The sequence below is a fragment of the Vanellus vanellus genome, assembly GCF_965231255.1.
Source record: "Vanellus vanellus genome assembly, chromosome: 10".
In the NCBI taxonomy this organism is placed as follows: Eukaryota; Metazoa; Chordata; class Aves; order Charadriiformes; family Charadriidae; genus Vanellus; species Vanellus vanellus.
Genome location: NC_138915.1, coordinates 18,756,185 through 18,783,328, shown reverse-complemented (window position 1 = coordinate 18,783,328; position 27,144 = coordinate 18,756,185). Strand labels below are relative to the sequence as shown.

The 27,144-nt window shown below is 35.3% G+C and overlaps 1 protein-coding gene across 1 annotated transcript in view; it reads right to left on the bottom strand.

The window, feature by feature from the left end:
* Nucleotides 1-1,735: 1,735 nt before the first annotated feature.
* PCDH11X (protocadherin 11 X-linked) overlaps nucleotides 1,736-27,144 on the bottom strand; it is a gene marked incomplete at both ends in the record, with an annotated part of 464,576 nt that continues 439,167 nt past the window's right edge. The window contains one exon of the mRNA XM_082488334.1: nucleotides 1,736-2,127. Within this exon, the coding sequence (XP_082344460.1) occupies nucleotides 1,736-2,127 (392 nt within the window). The remainder of the gene's footprint in view (nucleotides 2,128-27,144) is intronic.

Sequence of the window (27,144 nt, the reverse complement as noted above, 5' to 3'; positions counted from 1 at the left end):
GATATATAAAGCTACTTATACCTGCTGGGCACATAAGAGAAGCTCTTTTAGCATTCATTGGAAACCCTCAACAACTTGAACTTCTGTAAATTTTACAAGCAGCTAATATTACAGCAATTTTACACACAGTTTTGTTTATAAATTACAGATTTAAGTTACAATATGAAGCCTACATAGAATTCTATCCATAGGAAATATTCACACACTGTCTTTTTTCCCCTCCATACAATTTCGATTGTCTCACTTAATGTAAGAATCAAACTAAACAAAGTTATGTGGTTTTTTAAAGAAAAATTTTCTTGGTATGTAATACCGTAAATGATGAAATGGCTAAACAAAACAAAATCCTAGAAGGAAAATGTGTTTTTTCATCTAATAAAGAAACCTCCTTTTCATCCACTATAGAATTTACCAGCTTTTTTCTGCCACTATTAAGACTATATCCTCCAGTATACAGAACACTGAAAAAAAATCCCTCATCTTTAAAGAGTATCATCTTAAACTTTATCAAATTATATGATTGGGGTGTGTTTATAATTACATTTATCCAGGTTTCACTACCCAGATTCTTCTTTCTTTGACGAAAACTGTCAGTCATTCTCTAATAAACTAAGCCACAATGACGAGTACTCCTTCATTTAATAGGTTTATGGTAAAGTAACTAATATTATAGCTAACCTTTTACTGAATACTTACAATAGGTCAAGATAGCTGTGAAAAAAAAAGCCATATACATCACTATAATATTCTTTTAAATACCAGTAGCTTGCAGCCACGACATCACATCAGCCAAAATAATACCCCATTTTCCTACTGTTTACAGCAGTGCCCATGTAATTTTCAACTAACAGGAACAGTAGCCAAAGCAAGCTCTGCAAGATGGAAAAAAAAAAAAAAAAAAAAAAGAAAAAAATCAGAAATAGACTTATGGCTTGAAAAGCATAACATGTATCATATCATTGCTTGCTTGTAGAAAGGAAAATCTTGGAAATTAAAAGAAGTTATTTATAATTTTTTTTCAAATTTTGATCTTGCATATCCTATCATTGTTGTGTTGTGTATTTCACACAGAGAAGCCTCATTCAGAGCTTTATACTTCATCTGTTGAATTCTTTCAAAGAATAAATACCTGCTAATTGAATTAAAAATCAAAAACAGTTGTCATGTCTTTAAGTACATTTTCCTTCTTAATTACATAAAAGATAAATCTTGGTGGAAGGATCCTTCTTAAGAATTAGATTTTAGGATCTTGTTCATTCTATTATGTAAGGTAATCAAATGAGAAATTGCCTACTTGATCTCTATTGCTAAGCACATGGAAGATTAAATCTATGAATATGCTATAAATAAGAACAAAGAAAATTTGAGTAAGCCATATTTAGACTGTAATATTCCCCAAACTGTACTAAGAAATTGCTTTCAACAGAGAGGAAGAACTGCTGGCAGATATTTGCACTACATGGCCCATATAAGAAAATGAACAGGATTTTGTGGTTTTCTTCTGATTATTTGTGGGTTGTGGGGTTTCTTCCCATTCTGTGGATTTTACCAAACTATGGTAAATTTCTTTTAACTAAGTCCTAATGATTTAGCTTTTCAATTTCAAATTTAGGATTCTATATACATAAATATTCACAGGCCTAACAAGTTTGTATACGCACTAAGAACAGCATTAGGCTGTGACTATACACAGTCACACTTAAAGCCTGAAATAGCGGATTTGTCAGATATACATTTATAGCTGGTGCTCATGTATAAACGTAGTGCTACTCCCAGACACTGGTGCCTGGTGGGATGCGGCGAAGTTTGCCAGAGGAATGACTTTGACAGGATCTTCGCTGGTGCAATGTCTTTCGCAGGTGTTGTAGAACTGGGGCCTGGGCCCACCCTGGCCTTTGTCAGTGTCGTCCTTTGGAAGGGGCCTCCCAAGAGTGTGTCGTCCCTCAGGCCTGGCTCCTCGGCCCCAGCCTTGCTGGAAGCCAAACGATGGCAAAGGGGTGTTGGACTGCTGATACTGTGTCAAAGAAGGTGGCATCCAGCAGTTGTCTGAATGGCCTAGGATGAGACACTCCTGTGTGCAGGTTTCAGAGGCTTCAGCCAGGGCTTTCTGGAGATTTACTTCGATAGCTGGGAGGGTGGAAAAAGACAAGACGTTATCAGAGGTCCCGGAGACTGTTGTGCGCAGGGAATGAAGGTTAACAAGCAAATACCAGTTCTACAATAACAGCCACAGTTTGGAAAGAAAATACCTCCAGGTGTATGACTTAAGTGAACATTCAGATGTTTGCAAGTTTGGGCCCCACAGTGTTGCCATCTGCTATCATCAGAAAAAAGTTAATGTTTAATGAACAGCTAATAACTAAAGCCCTTATACATTCTACTTACAATGACCTTTTAACTTTTCAAAATTGTTGTTTGTGTAATAAAGCTATAAGCTTTATAATACTCTAAGACCATAATTCTATATTTTTGCATGTAACTACTTGAAAAAAAAATTAGGATTATTTTAATGTTCTCTTAAAACTGGCTTTTTAAGCAAAACAAAATTAATTTGGACACATAACCAAAGATGGTACATTGGCCTCAAAGATGCACTCAAGAACTTTAAGAATGAAAGACAGCATAACCGCTATTTTAAAGAGAATTGATTTCTCCACGCATTTGATACTGGAAGCCTTGAAAAATCAAAGGGTAATAGCAAAAGAAGCTGTACCCTCTGTAGTTTACTAGTAGTCGAACCAGATTTCTTCAGTAGATGCAAGGTTTGTGCCCTTGAAAAAGGATGACAGAAATTATAATTTGTTCAAAGGAAAAGTAAACCACTAAATCTGAAAAGATGTAATTTGCAGTACCTGAACAATTTTGATCAGTTTCATTTAAACTGTGGCTTTACCACATTGCGTAACAGAACATGGTGAGGTAATAGAATTAAGCTTGTACACTTCATTCCTGGAATGAGTTTTCATATTATATGTGTTAATTTTACATTCTCTTGCTGTGTGCAGGGTTTAAATACATCAGGAGCGAAGAAGAGTATCCGATTAGATACATCACTGCGTTGTCTTCACAAAACTTTCCAATGAAAGACACATATGTATTTTTAATATCTGTCTTCATGAAAATAACATTTAAAATTGGAGTCTGGCTCATAACTGTTGGAGAAGATATGCCGCTAGGACTTACTTATAGCAATACAAGTTCTGAGTTAGGAGCCTCTCACCCTCTGAGCTTTATGCTGCATTCCTGTTTTAATAAATACTTTGGATGTTGAAATCAATGAAAAGCTACAAAGCACAAATACGTATTTCCGTCTTACATCTCAATACAAATGAATTAATTTTTTCCTTCAGGCATTGAAATATATAATGCTGCTGTCCAAAATACAGGATACACCTTTTTTAAATCTACCCCGTTTAAGTAGACAACTGGTTGCTTGTTGTATCCTGAATGCTATATTCTTGATTATTTCTCCTTGAGTACATTGTATGAGTATGTGCCAGTTAGAGAAATGATTGCTTATAAATGCTATTGTGCCCTATTACTGGCATTTTAACATGTCTTCAGTCATTTTGTCTCAGTAATTTTCAATGTAATCCTAACAAAGCTTTGGGACCTTGCTGTTGAAATACTAATCCAGTTTTGATGGGCAGAAGGAGATATAAATATGGAAATAATTCAGCAGAGGCAATAGTTCCTGCAAAATAAAGTTACTACTGGTAGATTAGTCTAATCTTTCTGTGTCCTACTATCTGCTATTAAAGACATACATTTGAGTATATAAAAGTCTTGTTAAGCTCTTTAATTATCCAGGTTTGCTTCTCTTCTGATCAAGGCAATTCACAGAAATCAGGTACAACCTTGACAGGGTGTTGTTATCCCTGTTTTATAGAGAAATGGATCTTTTTTGTATTTATTAAAAAAACCTTTTTGATACCCCGTACCTCAGTGTTTCTTTTTATCTCAAGGCTTTCTAATCACTCTTAAAATGCTTTAAATTCAGTTAAACTAAAAATCACACAATTATTTATTTGGAAATAATACTTATGCATTTCTGCTTTTCACAGCAAGCGGTTACAATACTTGCATTTTACTAACTCTCTCAAATTTCAGTAAGAGAGTAAACAAAGCTAAACCACCAAAAGAAGCATTTGGCAATAAAAACGTAACATTTAAGCATTAGACAAGGCAACCACAGAAATAAAAGGTCACTTATAAAACATTCTGTACACCATCTCGACAGATCAGTAGGACAGTAATTTTGTGCCAGGTGTTGCCAGACTACCTGTAGACTTGGAACTTGTTACCATGCTAAGAATAACAACATTGTCAGAATGACAGTCTTGTTTATTCTGTTAATAAAGAAATATTTTTATCTGAGTTTTAGTTTAAGCAAAAAAAAATAATAAAAAATAACAAAAACTTTTGAACAATCCTAAGCATAATGACAAGTTGCATGAACAAAATATTTTGGCTTTAAGTTGGGGTTTTGTTGTACCACAGTCTGCCAATGCAGGATTGTTTAGGAGATACACTTTTTGTAGCAGTTGTAATCTTTCTTTCAACGTTGGTATGTGGTACATGTAATCTTGATTGTCAGAGTATGTTTTTTGTCACTGCTTGCGATTAATAACATGTAAAATATACAGTTCTCAGTAACTTTGAAGAGTTAAGACCCTTTTCTACTGAGCACCTCTGCAGTGTTGCAGAACAGGAAATAAAAAATTCTTTAGCAAATACAAGTACTTTTCTGTACGATGTCTGATTCCATTTCTTCCCAACAGCACCAGTCAAGTTTTGTTTCATAATATACTGCATTCATTTGAAAAAAAAAAAAAAAAAAAAAAAATCAATTACATCCTCAACCTCTGGACTAACCTTAAAAGCAGTACTGATTTTTTTTTTTTTAATTAATAATACAGTTTTGTGGATTTTTTACTCCAAATCACCTGCGCATAGGCCATAGCATGAATGCAACCCTGAAGCAGTCTTTAGGAGACTGTGTATGATGTAGGAAACCAAATTAACTAAGGGTGTTACAATGAATATAATGTCAGGCAGGCAAGGTCCCCAATATCTGCATTAAAAGGAAACTTAAAAACTATCTTGACAACTGATCTGCTGCAGTAAATAGTACTAGCAAGGATAATTGAGATGCAAAACAATTTCTGTTTGGTATAAAGTAAAAATAAATATAACCAGCAGTGTAAACTACTATGTTTTTAGCACAATGAAGTGAAGCTGACTGTTGGAGCATAATTCTTTTGGTTTTGAATGAACCCAGAACAAAATGAGGAAACTTTCTGCGTGAATATTCACCAGGCATTATCTTTTTTGCCTGCTCTTCCAGGCCATGAAATGTAGCTTCTTTCTGTCAGTCTAATTCATTCTCTATTTTCCTAACATACCATCATTTGCCTGCTTCTTCAACACCTGAAATCCTTCTAAATAGCTACTTGGCACTAGCATTGCACTGTCATCTAAACTATGCTTTACTTGTAAAATAGTTTTTTAACAAATTCCCTATTTTATCAAAGAAAATGGCTTTATGTTACCAATGCATTATACTAATGGTACGAACTTACAATAGAAGGCAGCTGATTTCCAACTATTCTGTTACAGACTTAACACGCAAAGAGGTCACTGTAAGGAGCATCGAGACACTGTCCTCAGCACCGAGCCTGCCTTCCCCCTCCACCACTTGCTGCCTACTTTAAACGAAGGGTTCTCTGGCTGGCTCAACATCCCAGAGAACCATCTGAGGAGGAATTCGAGCCACCCAGCCGGGTGAGTGTGACGTTCAGTGCTCAAGTGGCCATTTATCAGAAGCTGTGTAAATTGACCATGGCATTTTCTCGCTGCTAGTCCTTAAGCTTCTTTCTATTTTGCATTTTTGCAAGTCATTGCTAAATGTGGGTGACAATAAAATTTTCTGAGCCCTTCTCTCTCATTTGAAAGTAGTAATGTAGGCAATTGTTCTGCATAGTCCAGTAACTACCCAGTGGCAGGAAACATCTGTGACACCTGCCTCTACCAATCAAGTAAAAGAAGGTTCCTGCTCTCTCTAAATATTTTCAGAGGAAATGATGGTTTTCTCCACTGAAATGCAGTGTCTAGCAACATCTTCTCACATAAGATATGACAGGTTTATAAATGGAAATAGAAGTGTACATATCCCCCATGTATTATGAATAAACAATACATTGCATCAAACTCTTACAGTCTATCTCGTTTCTTACTTCATTCAGTAATAAACCCTTAATTTTATATTTTTTTTTCATACTACATGGAGAGTCTTCAACCATGACATACAAGTAGTACAAAAGAGAATTTTTAATTCATAGAACAGATCACATCCATGCACATGTGAGTTTACCACTTAGATTTGAACTCCAGACTGTTTTAGGAATGAAACTATTTTTTAAACTGTCTGCCTCAGAACTAAGAACGTTTTTAAAGAACATGTCTGTCAGCTTTTATGAAATGTTTAGATCAGAACTGTCACATATAACTAAAAGCACAATAGTTAAAAGACTTTCTTCATTGTTCCACAGTCTTTATCATTTATAGGTCAAAGCAGTTTTCAGTAAGAATATTTACTTTCACTTAAGAAAACATGGGATCCCAACCATGCCAGGCAGCTATCCTTCAGGCAAAACAATTATAAAAAAATAACATTTGATTTTTTTTTTTTCTGTTTGTTTTGGTTAGAGACTTTCTGTGGATATAAAGCCTGTGTAGCGTTTTATAGGTGCTAAATAAAAATATTGGTTATTATCTTTGATTTTGGGGGATGAAAGCTGAAGAACTCTACAATGCTGCTCTCCCTCTCAGTCTACAAAACATGTGGCACAATACTGCATACTTCGGCACTTCCAGCTTAATAATTTGTTCCAGTTTCAAGAATATTTCTCATAGAGAATTCTCAAATGAAGACAGGCTGTTAGTACAACTCTGTTATCAGCAGTCTCATCATGTTGAAAAGTTGGAAGTATATACTTGGCGTATAAATCACACACTTTTTCTTTTCCTATTCCCTCCCCTCCACCCCTAAAAGGGAGATGCACTACTAAGACAATGTTAGGAGGGCTGGTTCCTTCCTCGGTCTGCCACAGAAGTCAGCACTTGCATCACAGAATCACAAAAAGACTTAGGCTGGGAGAGACTTTTGAAGATGACTGTCTATCCTTCTGGTCAAAGCAGGATATCTTGGTCAAAACAGAAGAGAACAGTTTTTTTAAAAATTTAGGCCAGACTTTCAGAATTGTACATATCCCTTTAAAAAACCTGCATGTATATGTTAAAAGGGAAATGTCCATTTCTAAGAGTTGAACAATCAAGACCATGAGCTCCCAGAGAAGGCTTAAAACATCTCCACCTTTATCCACATGTGTAATAATGATCAAAAGACATTTGTAAATGTATTCATTAGCAAAGTACTCATATTCATTAGAAGTTCAAAAGCTGCCAGACTGCATGGTACCAACACAGGCTTAGAGGCTTATAAATTGTGCACAGAAATTTTAAAAAACAATTAAAAAAAAGCCACCCAACTTAAAATACAGAATATAGGATACTTGAATTTTAAACCCACATAGCTGAAGTCTTAATGAAAAGCCAGTATTGAATTTGACACATTTTGGATGCAAACCATTCAGTGTTACATTTAGAGCACTCTTGTTTCATAATAAAGCAAGCAACAATTAGCAAGCAATTAAGTAAATTGCCCATAATTATGCCATTGCTGAGCTATTTTTCATATTTTCACAACACAGCACATATATGAATACATGGCTTGCAGTGCCAATGCTACTCTGTCAGCATCCAGAAGTGCCTCTCATTTACTGAAGCGTTTCGTATTAAACAGCTCCCACCGCACATTCAGTGCTCTCTGCTCAGCGGGAACCCACCAGAGTGATGAAGATGACAACCTTATACTACTCATCTCAGCCAATAGTTCCTAAGGAATGGGTTGTGTCCCCGCCATTTTTGCCCATGTGTATTTACTAAATGTGGTACTAAATCTAAGCAGGAATTCAAGCATAATATAGGGAAATTATAGTCCCGAATTACCCTGGTGACCAAAAGTGGCCACTTGGGTAACATCATTTAGCAATCTCCACTATATGAAGAGAACAGAAATGACATTAACAATAAAAAAGGCGGGGGAGAATAGTTGTTAGTGTAAACTGGGTTACATTAATAAGGTCAGGAGGAAGAAGCTTCAACGTAGCAACCCTAAATAACTGCTGCTATAATATACTCTACTTTTTTTGCTTTAATAATAAAAAGCCTTTGGGAGAGGTTTCCTATGAATATTTTATTTCCTGTATATGTCTCAATAAATTAGAAACCTAAAAGAGTTACTTAAGTTCTAGCCTTTGAACTTTCTTATTCAAAGAACAAGTAGGACACTCCGCTTGCCTCTACTAGAGCCTGTGAGAAGTCATACTCAGAGGAAGATTGATCCTCCAGATGTTCTAGCTGAGGAATCAACAGGCATGCAGGAAATCACACATTTTCATGTGCTACCTAGGCTTGCCAGACTGTACTGGATATCTTGCAAGAATAAACTCTCTTTTCATGCCAGTGCACGCAGTTTATATCCTAACATCCATGGTTTTAATTTGAATTTAATCCTAAAAACTGCCACGAGTTAGGGTTATTATAAAATCCCAGTGGTATGAGGTTTGAGTATTTTGCACCTGGCTTCAATTAGTCAAGCAAACATTACCAAAGATGGCTGGGGAAAGTTGGTGAGGAAGAAGACAGGGAATGGAAGAAGTAACAGGGCAAGAAAGACAGCATATGGTAATTCCTGTACAATTAACTATGCTTGTGAAGCGAAGTGAATCTTTCCTTCACAAATAATAGCCATATAAATAAAGCACATTAATCTTTCATTAAGTCATGTCTTATTGTTATTCTGACTAGAATTTCAATCTTGTATTAATCAAAACCACGAAATGGTCTAAAAGCAATGCTCCTGCAAAAAGTTCAGTTTCAATAATTGCTGTTTTCCACAGGAAGAGATTTCATCAAAGAATCCTCAAACCCCCAACCCCCTGCAACCTCTTCTGTTTCAGCCTAATGAACACAGGCATGACAGTGTTGTAGAACACATGGCACTGACCCTTATTGCTTCAACAGTCCAATTGTATTCATCTTTAATGTCCATGTTTTGTTGCCAATTACAGCAAAATAAATACAGTAATTTGCAATAGACACGTGTTTCTTAGCTTCTAAAATGTATATTGAGTTATCAATGAGAATTTTAGCCATAACTTGTCAAGTATAATGACCATCTAAAATGAGTAGCCTAAAATCTAGTATATTGATTACAATGCTGGGTAATACAATGTGCTTTATTTAATATTTAATTAACTGCTTCACATTTGTACTGAAGCTTCTTAATTATTAATACATAGTTCATTATTTAACACAGAATATAAATTTAAATTCAAATCAATTAAACAAGGTGAAATTACATTGTGAAAAATGGTTTATCCTCCAGCAATAACCTTCGACCTGGAAACACAGTAAGGACTGAAATTTGCATTTCTTCTCCCATATCTGAGAAGACTATGCGTTTTAGGTGATATGTATTAAGCTCTTCTACTGATGTAAAGTTTCTGCAATAAACCCGACTTCTTACAAAAATCTGCTGGATGCAAAAGGGCTTCAGCTGTCACTTTTCAGCTGGTGCCTGGAAGAGGAAACATTTTCAACATGCATTTTCAGTATGACATTAGTAACACAGCAAAACTTTCTCTCCTGTGTGTAAAACTTCCATTTTAAGCCTCCCAACTTACAACTCTTATTTAGAGTAAGGGAAACGAGAGGCTTCAGAAAGCTGTAGACACCCAGCAATTATCACCCTGGAATGACTGCTTCTTCAAGCCACATCTTTATCTTAAAGTGGTGGGCTGACCCCAGGCAGCAGCTAAGCTAAGCACCACACACAGCCGCTGGCTTGCTCGCTCTCCCGCCCCAGCCGTACTGAGAGCACTGAAAACCTTTTTACCTTCTCTGGAAATGAGCTGTGCTTATCAGTACTATCTCTTACAGTGACCAGGGAAACAAAAATGTACGACACTAATTTCACTAAATACTCTAATATGATGATGTTTCTAAAGACTTACTGTTCACACATGTGTATACATATATAAAAACTAGTTTTATGCTTTCTTAAATATCCTTAAACATTACTTGAATTATGACATGCAGCATATCTATGAAGAAGAGTGTCTCTCACGTGAACTTCTAGAGATTAAATTTCCAATGCTCAGTAAAAGTTGCTCTTGAATGTGCAAGTGCAAGTCATCTCTTAATGTTAGACAAGCTCTGCTCTGTCGTGCCTACTGCTTCTTTGGGAATTGACACTCTTTGGCTATTTCCACCTAAAAAGTCGCTTTTGCTATTCAACTGTCTATGCTACATGATATTAGAAAAAAGTTAAAAAATACCACAAAATACAATAAAAACTGGAATGGAAATAACTGATTACATATTTTCTCATTATCATAATGCAGGCATATTTTTTAACTTTAAAAAGTGATCTAGTCAAACATGTCAAAACAGAATGGGTACTAATTGACAGAAAAATCACTTAACCAATACAAGGTAACTCTGTACACTCTGAAATACCCTTTATATCTCCTTTTAGTGATCAAATCATTATTCAAATACCTCATTAAGAATTAAACAGATATGTATTTGCTTAAATTCATTTATATATTTAATCCAGAGTCAGTTCAACATCGTATGTTCTTTCATTTAATTCAACATTGAGGGGAATCTTTTGCATGTGGGTTTGCTGGGGAATTTAGGAGAGTATCAGTATTATTTTAAGAGGCACTGAAGATGTTAAAGGATAAAGCAAAGTGAGAAAATATATATATCTCATGGAAATATGGCCATTATTATACTTTCCCCATAAAAACAGGAAAAAAATACATTAAAACAATACAAAGAGCTTGAGGTTTTGTTCTGCACAGAAAGGTTGTTTGTCTGAAACTACAAAATAAGCACTCTTCAAGATGTGTCTTTCTATAGCTAATCCTTAGAAAGAAATTAACTTAGCAGTAATTTCTGATAATTCTTAACATCTGTTCTCTCTCCTTCAAACCTAGCTAAAGAGGTTGCTCAGTTTCATTCACACTTGCATTCAAATATATATATTAAGTCCTACAAAAAAGAAAATTCCTGCTTACAGTATCTACAGTGGAAATATACAGAATATATTATTATACTCAGTTTTTAAAGTTTAAGTTTTAAATAAAATTGCATGTGTGTGAAGGAGACGTACTTTACTGATTTGACTATAAATCACTAAATACCTTGAAAGGGTGAAGATTCATAAAGAGAACTAAGAATCACTGAAACTACATAAAAGCATTTGTTGTGGAAACAGCAAAAAATACATTTCTTAAGCTTCGGATGTGGCTGTTGTAATCAAAAAATCAATTACCTTTTGTGATTCTCTGGCTAGAGAACAAAGATCTGGGCTTGGAGATAGGAAAAAGAATGAACTTCAAAAAGATAAGAAAGGAACAGAATTTCTAGGTGGAATAAGGTCAGTACCATTTACTCTTGATAACAGACCTACATGAAAATATTAGTATACTCTCATACTACTCTCAGAATGAATTCTAACACCTGTGACAATAAGCAGATCAGATGAGTCATCCTCAGCAGAATGCAGAATACAGGCAGGGTGATGAAGAAGGGGACAAGCAGTTCATTTTCAGTCACGTTTGAGATACCTTACATATGGCAATGCCTTCAAGGGATAGGCATGGAATAACAGACCTACAGTTCCATTTCAAGTATCTGTATTTACACCCTTTATTCACTTCAGTAAGAGTTTCTTCATGTATCTACATGCCAACTGGGGCTGTTTTCTTTTGATTGACTTTACAGTAAAAATGAACAAAAGTTTGGTCTAAAGTAGAATACGAAGAAATCCTTTCAAATTAAGTAATTGAACAACTGAGGGCAATTGTTCATGGTTCAGACACTTTAATGAAATGTTAATTTTCAAAAGGAAACCATAAAACCCCCAAATGCCAAGTAAGCTAGTAAAAATATGTTTCCTGTGGTAACTTAAGAGGTAGAAATTAAAAGATGTTTTGAAATTGTGCTTTCATCAGATATACACAAACAGAAATTTAAAGTCAAAGGCCATTACAGCAGCAAACAAAATAAACCTACAACATTGTAAAAATATTCTATGGCTTTTATGCTGTGACTTCAATTGCATTTCGAGAAAAACAAAAAGAAAGAAAACATTTTTCTTTATTAGAATATAAACAAAAATTTAATTGTTTTTATTATGAATACCCTGACTTTATTTTGTGAATCCTTATAAACATTTTTACAGTATTCACCTATGATGATATCTAAGTAACACACTATGCTTATTTGAGTGCTGATAGATATGACATTTGGTTGGACTATCAACAATATTAAATCTATTTATTCCAGTGGAATATATAAGTAAAGCTTGCTGGAGTTTTTTTTTTTAACAAAACAATATTCCATCAAAAATGTAGTTTCAAAGTTCAACTGTTTTGTGACAGTGTTGTTTCAAATTATATTCTGGGGCATAAAGTACAAAACCTAATAGTTTCCATTTTCTCTATTAATTTTATTTTCATTTAGATTTTTAAAATATGAGAATCCTTAATATTTCAACATGATGCACAAATGATGTAATTGAAAGGAAATGTTTTTGCGGAAGGACAGACTGGAGGGGTAAAACTTTGACATTTCGTTATCTCCACAGGACAAAAGCATTCCCTTCCTGCAGCTTTTGTCCTCCCCAAAAGGACACTCTCCTCCATATGGCTGCAGCTCAGGTGGGTTTTTCTCTTGGAAAACCCTCTGAACCACAGACTCCTTGATGATTAGACAACATTTTCTAACCAATTTTTCACAGCAGTCTTCTGTCACTACCACTTTGTCAGTCTGCCACAGACCACCCTCAGTAGAACCATGAAGCTACACATCCCTTTGACAAAGACCCCAAAAGGTGTGAATACATGGAAAGGGCCATGTTTGATTAACAACTTTGTGATTGCTGTAAAAATGAAATTTGAAAGGTAATAATTACATTTGTAATTACTTAGGTCTAAACCTCTTATGTTTCCTACTCCCTCTATTTCTGGGCAGCTGGAGCAATGACTCATTAATAATAATAAAGTCATTTAACCCTGCAGGCACATTACAAGGAGAAAGATGTCATTTGTCACCAACACAAATAGAACAATCACTGAAGGATACAGAAAGACCACTATTTCATATTTATTGCGAATGATAAAAGGGACATTTTGCACTCATTCTTACCATGACATCCCAATCTGCTTTTTAATTATCAGCAAACATAAGGGGACAGCATACAACATATGACAGACTACTAATAACCTATTGTCCTACGGTGACATTTCCATAATCACTTTAAATCTGTCCTATACATATGTACTAGTTAAAGCTTTCAGCTCAGGAAATCATACCCCCTAGTAAGGAATGAATTATCCTTCGCAGATTTAGCACACAAAGCAGCTCTTTCCCAGAGTTTGAGGGTCTGATAGCTGATGTATGTATTGCTATTACATTAAGTGATAGGGTCTGACATTCTGTTGCACTTACGTTGAACACAGGATAACTTAAAAATAAGTACATTTGTATATTGGTAGTTTTAGGCCAAGAACTTTACAGTTGTAATTCTCACTGACACAAATATAGCCACAGAGTTCTGCAAGTTGCTTAATTTTCCAGTGCTTTTCAGTATTGTTCTGTACTTCGCTATTACAAGAAGCCTGTAAGAACACTCTATATTAGGTGAGACAAATACCCTTATTCATAGAGAACTCGAGTAAGTAACTTTGAATTTAATGGATTTAAAAAAAAAAAAAATTACTGGTATAACTGCCTTTCTATGAAATAAACTTCTGAGCAAGAGAAAAGACTTCTTTCCCTAACTGATTTATTCAGGAGTCATGAAACCTTGAGGAAAAAAGATGGAGAGAAATTTTGACTATGGTATTAGTATGAAAACAAATGAAAGGAAGTTTCATGTAAATAAAAGTCACCATAATCTGAGTTACAGCTCTATCAAGCTAGACCTTCAAATTCTTCTTTGCTTTGCTTTATCATCAGCACTTATCTAACTATCAGGCATATAGAATGACTAGAGAACAAATTTAACAATATGAAGTTATAAACAGTTACTGTGCGGGGTAGAAAGGAGGTAAGCAAACCTCCTGAATCCATTTATATTTTCCCCAGGTACCACAAGAGACTATATAAAGGCATGCTTTATAGAAGTTAAATAAGTAGTGTTAAGAAATAAGACACATCAGGAAAGAATAAAATACACAGAGTAAAATGCATATTTTCACTCTTAAGATAGTGACAACACAGAAAAGCTTATACACGGAGTGAAATGTTTTGTCAAATTGAAAAATGGAAATAATATGAACACTACAATTTTCACATCAATTTGAGGTAAAATGTTTTGAATTACAGTCATTTTAATCTTGTTTTATAAAGAAAATGACTTCAAATGGGTGATAATTTAAAACGGCATAATCCAAACTTCATTGTGCTCCAGTCAGGCATAGAAGTGTGGCTCTGAGTGATCCTGAGCAATCTTTGCACAGTAGCTCAGAGCCTCATTCAGAATAGACATTTGAAAGAAGAAAAAGGATGCCTGACGAGAGTTTCCATCATTTACCTATGAGTTCAAAACTACTTACTGTGATGGCTATGACTTCCTAATTGGGCCTTTATAGACATTGCTAGCACCTTCAGAAATTTTGGCATCATTCTAATGAAGCAATACTTTCACAGTTATCATCTCTTTAAACATTCGGTTGTGATCAGTTTCTCCACTGAAGTTTTGCTGTTTGACTGGAAGTTTCTGGTATCACTTCAAATAACCTTTCTGCAACTATTTAGAAGGTTTTGGCAAGAAGTTCTGCTGACAGGATAGGAATACGTATATATATATATATCACAAACTTTCCCCTTTTCCTTTGCTGAAAGAAAAAAAAAAAACCTTCTCAGAAAATACTCTACTTAGTTCTAATTCTCATTTAGTTTCCCTTGAACAACCTCCAACAGTGACTTTCAGATTTTCTTCAATATTCTTTTCTGTTCTCCTAAGCAATTTTCAATTACAGTATAAAAATATTCTAATTTTAGCTAGTGGTACTAGTAAACTCGTGCTTTCCTTCTCTAAAACAGATGATTCTCTCAGCACCTGGACAACTGACACATGATGGAATAATTTAGACCAGATCATCATTTGACACAATTCTTTAAAGAACAGGATTTCTCATAGCATACATAATTTTAGAAAGACAATGTTAGGGAACAGCCATAGCTGTGATTATTCTGGAAGATTTTAGGGTCAGTAATATCAGCCAAGACAATGGGAGTGAGCAATTGCCAACAGTAATCTTTTCAGTCCATTTCAACAGCTGTTAGGACAGGTTCTGTGACTGCAGCCGTGAGGATTATGATGACGCTTGAAAACAGGGCAGTGCATTTATTATTATTATTAATGTATTTTAAGAAATTATTTTGAGCACAACAAATATAAAACTGTGGGTGTATAAAGGTAAACTTCATGAGGTACACAATTGTTCAGGAAATTAAATTCCATTACTTCAAAGATATAAACGTTTTAAAATAGGAAGAAAAAAACTGATTGATCTTTATGTATGCTTTTAGAAACCTAAAAATATAAGTATCTTCTTATAACCACACGCTGCCTATGTGTGCATATATTGAGGATTCTGAAGAGAGATATATTTGTCGAACTTCAAATTTCAGAGTAGGTGTTAAGTTTTGACTCAGCCCTATTTGAATAACAAGATGTCCTAGCATAAAACAATAATTTGCAGTTTCAAACAGTTAATAGACCACAATTTTCTTTGCAAAAAAGTAATGTTCGCTCCTGTTTGATAAGCTTTGGCATGAGTATACCTAGGCTAACAAAAGCCCAACATATGTTATTAAATGAGGCTAAATACTAGCATTCAGATTTGTCAAGGAACTTATCACTTTCTTTATGTAAGCCTTAATCAGCCATTTCTCTATTGCATATGACAGAGGATCCCTTAGAAACAGATTTAAGAAACACTCAGTTCTCATAAAGTCACTGAAGCTTAGCATCCAGCTCTTGTGAAAGTCTAAGTTTCAAACTAGCCTGGAAATCCTGGACATAGCAAACACAGGTTAAAGTTAACTAAATAACATGAAATCACAACAGTACTTGTTAGGAGTGGAAGTTCATATACTACCCTAATCTCTAGTTTATAAGAGCAGATCCAAAAAATCACATAATTTATGTTTATTTTTTCATAAGCTTTACAGAAAAGATATGATAAGTCTGGGATAAGTGCTACTCTGGCAGATATACACAGAAAGCTCTCACCATGTTTGGCACAAAGATTTCTTTGTAAGAGGGTACAAACCTGAATTTCTGAAGCTGATGTTTCCTAGTCTTCAGTGGAGTACATTTGACAATCGTTTTTTCTACAGCAAGTATGGATGGCAGGAGCTCGTGCTTAGTCTTTATTCCAAAAGGTTGCTTTAAGATCTTTCTATGTTTTTTATTTAACCATAGGATATAAAAGAACCTAAATGAAAAGCTACCAGTCAATTGCTGACTAAGTGTTCACCAGCCTGTTATTGAACTTATTTCATCTATTTATTCCTTAATTCATCCATAGTCTCCTAGAGATGTCATTAATATGCTCAAAGTTAATTTATTATCATCTATGGCTTCTATTCAAGCTCATGTTAACAGAATAAATTCATCAAAAATGATCAGACTTGAAAAGGCAGATTTGGATTCTGACAGAGAATAATTTATCATGGCTGGGAAAAAGCCTCCCACCAACTGGGCTGCTTGAATGCTGGGAGATGAAATTGTAATGACTGCAGAACTTCTGCAGAAAAGGACATTAAAGTCTCAAGGGTAAAACAAACAAACAAACAAACAAAAAACCCCAGAGTCTAACTCTCAAAACACGTAGGTTCCTGACACTGATTCTTTTTTATTTTCACACTCACAGGTCCTTTCTCTCACCCTCTCCGCTGCCTTGAGGCAGAAGTAATCATTAAGGCTCTGCTTGCCATCATTTGCATACCGCAGAGCCTGGAGATGCGGAGGGGCTGCATCACACAAGTAAAAGGAGTGACAGTGACATTCAAAGCTGTACAGAAATGGTACTGATTCTCAGAGGGTCACAAACTGTTAATCGATAGACCCATGCAGCAAAGCATTTCATAGTAATGCTGCATAATGTTAACACTAATTTCTTTTATTTACAATTTATTGTAATTACCCCTTCTATAACAGTAATTAATAGATATTGGGTAATCTACTACTTTAAGTATTATAACACACTTTGTAAGTATCTATAAATTATCTGAATTCCAGGAACAGCTGGATATAACAGCATTTATAACATGTTTCAGATGCTATTACAATGGAAAAAAAAATCAAACTTCTTTTTGCCAATTTAAGTCCATTACACAGTAGAATTGGAAAGCATTGTGATCCTGTCATGAATGTGGTACCTATGCAATTGTAATATGGGTTGTGGAGATTTATTTTAAAGCCTGGAAATACTTGATTAATTGCCACATTATAGTTGGTATTCTAGCTGTTGTTGTTTCACCCAGTTATTGTTTTATCCCCAGCTGCAGCACAGGGAGAATTTCCCCTCCCCTATACTTAAAGCTGCTGTATACTGGACACGGCCACCTCCCCAAGGGACTGTTACTCCATTTATCCCTCACTTCATATACTCCTATTCTAATTCTGTACATACCGGAGCCATTTCCCTGCTCCTTGTCTTGTTACACTGAGTAACATGCAGCTTCAAGACTTGAGTAACTTAATTTTCCCAGGGAAGGGGGAGGAAAAAACCCCAACCATGAGTACTCCAGACCTGCCCAAAACTCACCAGGCTCTGCCTAGATATTTTACAGAGGATCTCTGTAAATATCAGTGCTTAAATATGTGTGAATATGTAAAGTTATCTGGCTGACTCAGTCAGAACATACATCCTAGTTCCCTTTCCCCTATTCTGTCCATCATATTCTGGAACGCAATAGAATTGTGCTGCCAAGTGCACTGCTATCATCATTTGGTGCTTCCGATTCAAGATCTATACTCACTTTATTATATTAATGCCTTGAATCTAAGAAATTCAGTGAGGTGAATATGCCAAGTGTCTGATCAGTACATTATGTCACACTGAAGAATTACCATATTAAAAAAGAGTTAACATTTCCCAGTGAAGCACTGAAAAGTTAGGAAGTGCAAATTCTGAAATATTAATTCAGCTCCCTTGTGTATATGTGTTTTGATGCAAACTTTAATTAAATTATAATATACTATTTTTCTCATAGGACCCTTGGGCCCAATTCAGAGAGTAAGTAGTTATTCAATCTTTCTCTTTATCTACTCTAATCAGCATGTGGCCATACACCTTTTTAATTAATACTTTCAAAGCCTTGTCTTGAATGCAGATTTATTCATTTCCTTGTGTAGTTTTTTTGTTGTTTTCACAGCACAATCAAAAGCTTCATGAACATGAATAATATCCCACTTGTATTATTTGCTTTACTGAAGCTGTTTGCATCTGGGAAACTGAGGCATAAAGAAATTAAGCAAAATTATGCAGTCTCCATTACTTCTGGGTGCCCCAACTTGAGATAGCTTAAACCAGATTTTTGCACACTTCAGCATTTGATACTACACTAAGCTTTCAAAGCATATCTGTTGGAGTAGTCAGTGATGCCCTTGGCACCCAAAGAAACCTTAAGGGCAACACATATTAGCAAAAATTCAGTATTCTCTCTCCACCAAAGAACTGTGGTGTACATTTTGAAATTTACAACAAAAAAAAAGACATATGAATGATTTACCTTTCACTGTCATTAGTAGATGTAACCAAATCCAGCATTAGAAAACCATATACACTCTTCAAATAGTCCTCCTGTGATGAAGAGGTCAGTATTTTAATAAACCACTAAAAAACCCAGGATTATACATGCTTTGATATGGTATCAAATTTTTCCAAAAGACTTATCTTAAGATTTATCATTAACTCTAATTTAATAAAATTTAACAATTTCATAAAATTTTACATGCTAAACCAATTTTCTAGAAATTCCTCAAAGTGCTTCTCAGAATTAAATTTTAATTCTTTTGTAAAATAGATTGGACTATAGTTACAACTGTTCCCATAGTAAAATCTCTAATTTTTGTATATAAATTAAAAGTAGATTTCACCATATGTAATTAAAAATAGACACATCAATATTTCTCAGAACTACTGTGCTATTATCTCTAACTACTGAGTATTTTATTTTTAAGATTTTTTTTTCCTGTATGTTTCTGACATGGGTTGTAGTCTTTCATTCCTAACCAGTATAGACAGGCTACAGTTTCTATGCAGTGAAGTTAAGTACTTATTTCCATAGGGAAAAAGTGAAATATAAAAAAGATAATGAAAAGAAGGGAAGGAGACATATGCAGAAGAAAGTATAAAATACTTTTGATAGCGGGAAGTCTGCTCTCCCTTTGTAGTTCCAATACAATCATCATCTGTGGAAAAGTAAATCTTACAAATTGTTATCATACAGATGGCGGAAAGTTAAGAATTAATTCAGAAGGGCTATGTACAGCTATGTACAGTAACACAGAGGTCTATTATGCAGTCAGCACAATATGCTCAGCTCAATTAGTTATACCCAAGCCAGCTCAGGCATAACTACCATTATGGCTACAGCAACAGGGAACGCGGGGTAGCAACTGTGCAGCTTTTCTGTGACTGTATAGAAGCATTTAAGCTACATCCAGGTTACTCAATGCAACACTCTAATTTCCTTGAATAAGCTTGCACCCCTTTTTGCTAGAAAGACTATGCTGCAGATAAAAAGGAACTAAGAAGCTTATGAAAATGTTAGTATAAATTATATCAATGTAATTATGTAACAGAGTGTGTAAATGGGCTTGAGGACAGCAAACAAAGGAGGATGGAGAGGAAAGGGTATTTAAGTCTTATCACATAACAAAAAGAGCTTCACATTTGGCACCTATATCTATGTCAACTTGAAGAATGAAAGATCTGAACAGTCATATTCTTGTAATCCAAAGAAAAGAAGAAAAATAGCAGATATGACTTTCCGTTCATGAAAGAAAAAAGCAAATTGGGGAAAGCAAGATCTACTCTAAAAGAGTTCTGGTCTATCAGGTTTTAATGTCAGACTTTTCATTACAAGGTTTCCTCCTCACAAGCGACAATTCACTGGCCACACGAGAGGTCTGTTCAGAAAGCTATTTTCTAATTTGAGCCTTAAGTACCCATTAGAAAGGCCATTTGTCCAAAGATTTTTAGATACAGTTGGGCTTCAGAAATTCCACAGGTTCACAGTGAGCATCTTGAATGTAAGCTTCTCTTTTCCTCCAGCAAAAAAAACACTGTTACAAAATCTTCCTAACTTAAACATAGCTAAAGTTAGGGCTCATAACTTTTGCTGCTCCTGCCAAATAGCCTTAGATGGTATTGCACACATGTAGACATGCCAAAAAGAGAAAAAAAAAAAATATATATAAAAAAAAAAATGCCTGGAGCACATAGTTTCAAGTATATATTCAAATTAAAGCTAATAGCTGCTGTATTCCATTCAAATAACAGACTCTTACAAGAAACTCTTGAAACAGAATATAAATGTCTGATGTAGCCTAAGAGTACAAGCAACTGTGAAATGATACATTAAAGGACAACTAAGCTGTTCTAATAACTGCATTTTGTCTATCCATTGACCCTGCATGATATCAGAACTTGGCACATTCATATACTGCTAACCATGTCATTCATTACTTTCTTCTCTGAAATATATACCATTTTCTGTCACTCACCAGTCACGCATTGTTTACTAGATCCATTTTTTCTGACTTACTGTATGCACAGCTCACCATATTACCCAAAATGGATGAAGGGAAACATTTGGCTTGCTGAAGAGGAGGCACAGAAGAGCATTGCTTAAATGTAGATTTTTAAATGGCCCCGAAACCTTGAATGGGATTGTGTGACCTCTTAAGAACATGTTACTTTCTGTAAATCATTGGCTTAGGGTTCTTCATCTCCTGAAGAATCATCTTCCCTTACTGCTTTAGCTTGTTCATCAAAAAGAAACAGAGGAACAAAAAAACCATAGGACACCTAAAACATATCTAGAATGAGGCAAGAAGTTTCATCAACCTCTTTTAAGCAAAGGCTTGATCTTTTTCTTTCTTTCACTTCATAACAAAGCTAGGTAATACACTGAGAAATCTTTGTTATATTCTTGAGAAACAAGCCTTTATGAATCGGATAATACCAAAATATTACCTTGTTCAATGGTACACCATTACCATAATACCACATTAATTCTGTTACATTAGCATGTTATTTCCATGCTAAATGATCAATACAAAATTAGTGATCACGCTAACTGGCTAGTGAAGTAGATCATCTTAGAGAACATACTTGATTTTCAATCAGCCAAATGTGACCTTCTTCTCATACATTAGAGAAAAAACTAGAAAAGTCATCTTTATATCCGAAGAATTCAAACTACTATTACACTTTTCTAAAATTGGGTCAAAATCTCAGATCCTGAAACATATTTGAATTCAAGTGCTTCTGAACATGAATCCCAGTGACAGTTCATGCCAATCATTCTGTGGAACTTCTGTCATAAAACATGGTGAATAACTCACAAATTATGTTGGGATTGAAAAAGAAAAAGGTGAAACGAAAAAAATCCCTTGAAATCAGTGTTTTGAATTTGGCATTTTTTTTAGTACAGACAGCTGAGATTATCAACTGAAAGTTGTTTTTGGTATGTACATCATGTTATCATAATTTTCAGAAGATCTGTAAGCATGGCTGGAGATGCTGGTGACAAGATGCAAGAAGAGTGAATAAAGGAATAAAAATAAACCCATGGGAAGTGATTGGGATGTTTCCTTTAGCTACATTTTACTGATATTGTTGTGGTAGGTAAGCCTGTAATATGCAAGAGAAAACTTTTTGAGTATTTGTGAGTCTATTTAGTGAAGACTTTTCAGACTAATTTTCATAAACCCAGCAGAACTGATAAAAGATTGTTTTAATTTCTTTTTTTGTCTCTAAAGAAGATGAAAGAGCATTTTAAGCGGTGATCGATTAGAGAATGTAGCAAACAAACAAAAAAGTTGTATACAGAATGAAAATATTTCAGTTCACAAAAGATTCAATATTTGTCTCATTTATTGCCTGTTTCTTCTTCCCCTCTCTTTCGCTTGCCTTTGCCCTGCCTTCTTCCCTCCCTCCCCAAACACCCCATATGGGGCTGGGCCTTTCTGTTTAGTCAGTAGCCAATTACAACTTCTCAGACACAGTTTTTCATCCCAAGGCAATTCAGTAATCTTACACTGATTAATTAAACTAGGGTCTCTAAACAAACTGTTAAAACTCCTATATCCACAGCTTGCATACATAATCCAGATAACAGGATAAGCAATGTGATTGTCAAAGTTCTTGAAGAAATGAAAACAAAACCACTCTGTATTCGTTCTTCTTTGTAGAGTTCCTAAACAAAGAATAAGTTGTACTTCTAGATAGAAAATCTAATCTGCATTTAAATAGAATTTCTCCAAATAATAAACAAAAGCCAGAAGCAACATTTTTACAGCAAGTCTTCCTGCTAGTTCACAGCCTAATCCTTCTATCTCTATCTGTAATCCTTTCTACCCTTGTATATTCATTTCCTTACCAGTTTATCATGGCATCTTGGCAGTTTGAGCTCACAGTAACAACAGTAGCTTTGCATTTCCTCAAATTTCTTCAAAGCTGAGCCTAAAATTGTTAGAACTTCGGGTGGCAGGCAACTCAAGGCAAACTTGGATAGAACCACCTTGATTAAAACAAGGAGAAATTATTAACTCAAAAAGCGAGAACAACAGATTGAAGGGATGTGCTTTGCACCTGAAACGCTAACCACAACATAATGGCTTCCAGAGTAGGGCTACAGCATACTATGTGACATTACTGAAAAGCTCTGATGCAGCTGAAGTTGGTATTTGCTCAACTCTAAACAGCTGCCCATGCAGATCCTATGGAGAACTACACATCTCCCATGTGATCCAAAATAACCAGAATGCCACACCAGCTGTCACTGAAATCAGTGAGCACGTGCTGATTAACACGGTTAACAGCTAGCCAAATGGCTAGCAACGGTGAAAAAGAGCCTTTTGGGAACCTGAGCACGGGCTACGTTTTCATTCTCTTTTTCTGACCTTGACTTTGCTTCTCGTTCACGCTGTAGGCTAGCACCTGTGCTCACTTGAAGAAATCTCAACCAGCAGCAGCACAGAACTCCCAAAATGAGAGGTTTAGGTTTAGAATAGGAGGATGCTAAATCCTAGACATTACTTTTAAAAATCTTTTGAAATAGAGATAAGTTCAATTTTCAGACGCTACCTTGCTACTCAATGTTCTTCCGGTTGAAGGCAATAGATTTGATTCTACTTAAAGAACACACCTCTCCTAGTGTTTTCTCTCTGAAAGTAGTATTTACATATTTCAGTGTAGAAATTAAAAGCTAACCTGAAAAAAAGAGGGCTCTGTCGTAAATTTAAAAACAATGAAGAAATTCATTATGAAATGAGAAGTGTCTCAGAGGAAAAGACAGAAGGATAGAATTAGGATCCTAGACGAGATATACCAAATTCTCAGATATAAAGAAAGCTAGTAGCAGATGGGCAATAACTAATTTAATTCAGACAGCTCTGCTTTAATAAAGGTCACTTCTAATTAGACAAATGCCCACTAGATTTTGTCTACCTGATTCCCACTTTAGTCCTAATATTGACAGACCACCAGCAAATCAGCCTTTAAAATATTTTCTCATTCTACAGCCCAACAAATTCGACCTGTAACTCTATCACATTATTAGACATTGTTCTACACTGGCTTGTTCTTTAAAGGGCCAAGGAGACTTGCCTGCCTTTGAACCAATATAGTTTGCAGGCATGGTGACTGTCTTGCTTACAGGACTCAACAATATAGAGGTTTTGGTTGTGGTTTTTTTTTTTCTGAAAACAGTTATAACTCACAATTTGTGAAGGACTTTTTATTTCAAGAAAGAAAGGTAATTTAGGAATCGGTTCTCTTCCAGACTGTCTGTAGCATCTATTCACATTCAGGGAAGAAAACTAACAATATTAAGGATTCTGTAAAAGGACTTGACAAGCTCCTTTGGCAAGTGGGGGGGGAGGACACACACACACACACACACACACACAAATACACATTGTATATGAAACAAAGCTCTGTGCCGATAAATATTTCTTATATTTTAAGTAGAAGACTCTTGCTCATCAAGGTAGGATATGGTCACTGCATAAACTGGCTAAATGTTAAAGCAAACAAGAAAACGGTTCTAGGCAGGAAAGAAACCGAAAAAAAGAAAACAACTTTCCACTTTACAACTAATGATAGAAAATTAAAGAAAGAAAAGGATATACATAATTAATTCATTATTTACAGATTAATAAAGTATTTATTAGAGACAAAATAATTAACTTTGCATCACTGGAATGCCATGTATATAGAAACTATAAACTGTTTTGCAAAATATATAGGGAATATTTTAGCTATGGCCAGAGCCTTAATGTTTCACCATTCCACTGAAAAACACATCGGCATCCAGAGGGAAAACAAAATCCTATGCAAAAGACAATCAAATCACAGCAAGAATAATTACAACACTATTTTATCTTACTTGTACAGTCAACTATTGAGATTATTATTGTAAGTGGTATTACAAAAGGTCCAGTTTCCTTGCCTAGCTGGCAGATATGGGCATACTATACAGAACTTACTCAAACCTTTTTGTGCAATCAGTTTAAAAGCCAGGTACAGGACAAACCTCAGCTCCTGTGATGGGCAACAAGGCACAAGGAAGCGAAAGAGAAGAAAATTTTTAGGTATTCCCTCATTTCTCATCTGGTCAGGTTTATACTAGACAGAGAGTTAGCAACCTGTATCTCAAGGTCCTTAGAAAAGAACATGTACAGTTAGCAGAAGAGGCTGGCATCTGCCCCTCTTTCTTTTTTGAAGAAAATGCATTTTTACACTGTATTGCCTATATTCTCGCACAAAAGACATCCAGTGACACAGAAGAATTGTCATGTCTCTTAAACCTAAGCAACCAGATGACTTTCAGAAAATCAAATCAAGAAAAAAATCATATTTAGAGAACATTTTATACAGCTGCATTCACCTGTACCCTTATGATTTTTGCATCTTCAGGATTCACGTTTTGAAGCTTTTTATCTCAATCCACACAGATAAAAGCTTCTTTTCAAAAAGAAAGTCTTTCCAGATTCTCAGAAAGCTGAGATCCTGATCAAGTAGCCTGAAAACAAAAGGGGGAAACTACTAAATAGAACTGAGAATCAGCAATTCAGAGAAATTACAAAATTGTGAGTACAAAAGCTTTTGGCCTACATGTAAAAATGTTTAAGTTCTCCAAATTGTAATCTCTTAGAAAACAAATTTACCTGCATAATACTCTATTTGAACAATATTTCCTGTAAGTATTTTGTTATTTTTTACTGAAAAAAATCACAATATTATCAGTTTCTCCTTAAGGAATCATACGATACAAATAATGGCATTCATAAAGTCAATTAGATGTCAAAAGTAAATAAGTGTTGAACTGAAGTAATCAAACTATACAATATAAACGATTAATCCATTGGAGTTCATGGCAAAGGTAAGATGCTGACCTTGCATGTACAGTGCCCCTAATGAAGAACAGATCTAAAACTCCCTCTAATTAGGTGGAATTAAGTGATCACCTCTCCTAATTGGAAGGAAGGCAGAATTCAAACTTAAAGAGGAAAAGCTCATGTTTAGTCCAGGGATGTAGCTCTCCTCTCCCTCTGGCTCTGTCACTTCCCTGTGCAGTCCCATGCACTTGGATTTGATCTTTCCCTGTTGCCACATGCCCAGCCGGCTCAGACATGCTTCGTCCGGCACAGAACGGCCCCGAGCTCAGAGCTCTTACTGCTGTGTCTCTTCAGCCGGAGGAAAGGGTTACTGCTGAAGATGCTGTGCCAGCTCTCCCCACCCTTACTTCAAGGAAGCAAACATACTGATTTCTTACCAAATTACTGACAGTTCAGCCAGAGGGATGAGACAGAAATAGAAAGGTGTAATCTGTAAATACTGGGCCAGTGGCCATTCCAACGAAAGAAGTATTTTGCTGTATTTCTGAGAAGAGGTATTAGCAAACCTGCATCTCCCCTTCATGCAGTTAAATTTTACCTTGAGTCACTGTGACACTTGCTATAGATTCAAAGATCAGGGGAGAGCATTCTGGAGCCACATAACAGAAAGAAGACCCAGCTGTATTAAACAGTGCCACCTCAGGACCCATGCCCAAATTATTAGCGTATCTCCATGTTAGCATTATCCTGGGGGGGGGGGGAAATCAGAATTCTAGCCTTACACCAAAAGAAAGAGGTTTCTATTTTTGAGGAACACAACTCAAAATTTACCAGTCACCTCTGATCACTTTTTTTTCTTTTTAAATTCAGTTTGTTGTTAACATAAATCAAACTTCCCCTACAATCTTTCTGGTACACATGTGGATACCATAGCAACTATCACAACGTACAAATCCTATGCTCATAAAACACACAACTGAGTGATGAAAGGATTGCTATCTGTAAATCCACAGATCTGCAATCACCCCTTAGCCATGGCTTAATAGTATAAGTAATTGTAGTATGGCTTTTTTTATACAGAAATCCAGCAATAACAACAACAGAAAATCAAATATTGCTTTTCCATTTGAGCTGTATCAAGATATCCAGCATTACAACTCTCTTAAGAAACTAATTAATTACATTACCTTCAATGTTAGTGAATAACTGTCAAGAAGCAAACTTAAAGCTTGGATTCTGTTTTGTGTTATTTATGGGCACAAGTGAGGCTATCAGGTCACTTAATACAAGGTCACTTAATACAAAATTAATTGGACTGTGAACGCTAAAAGAAAAATAGATTTAAAATAGAGGTA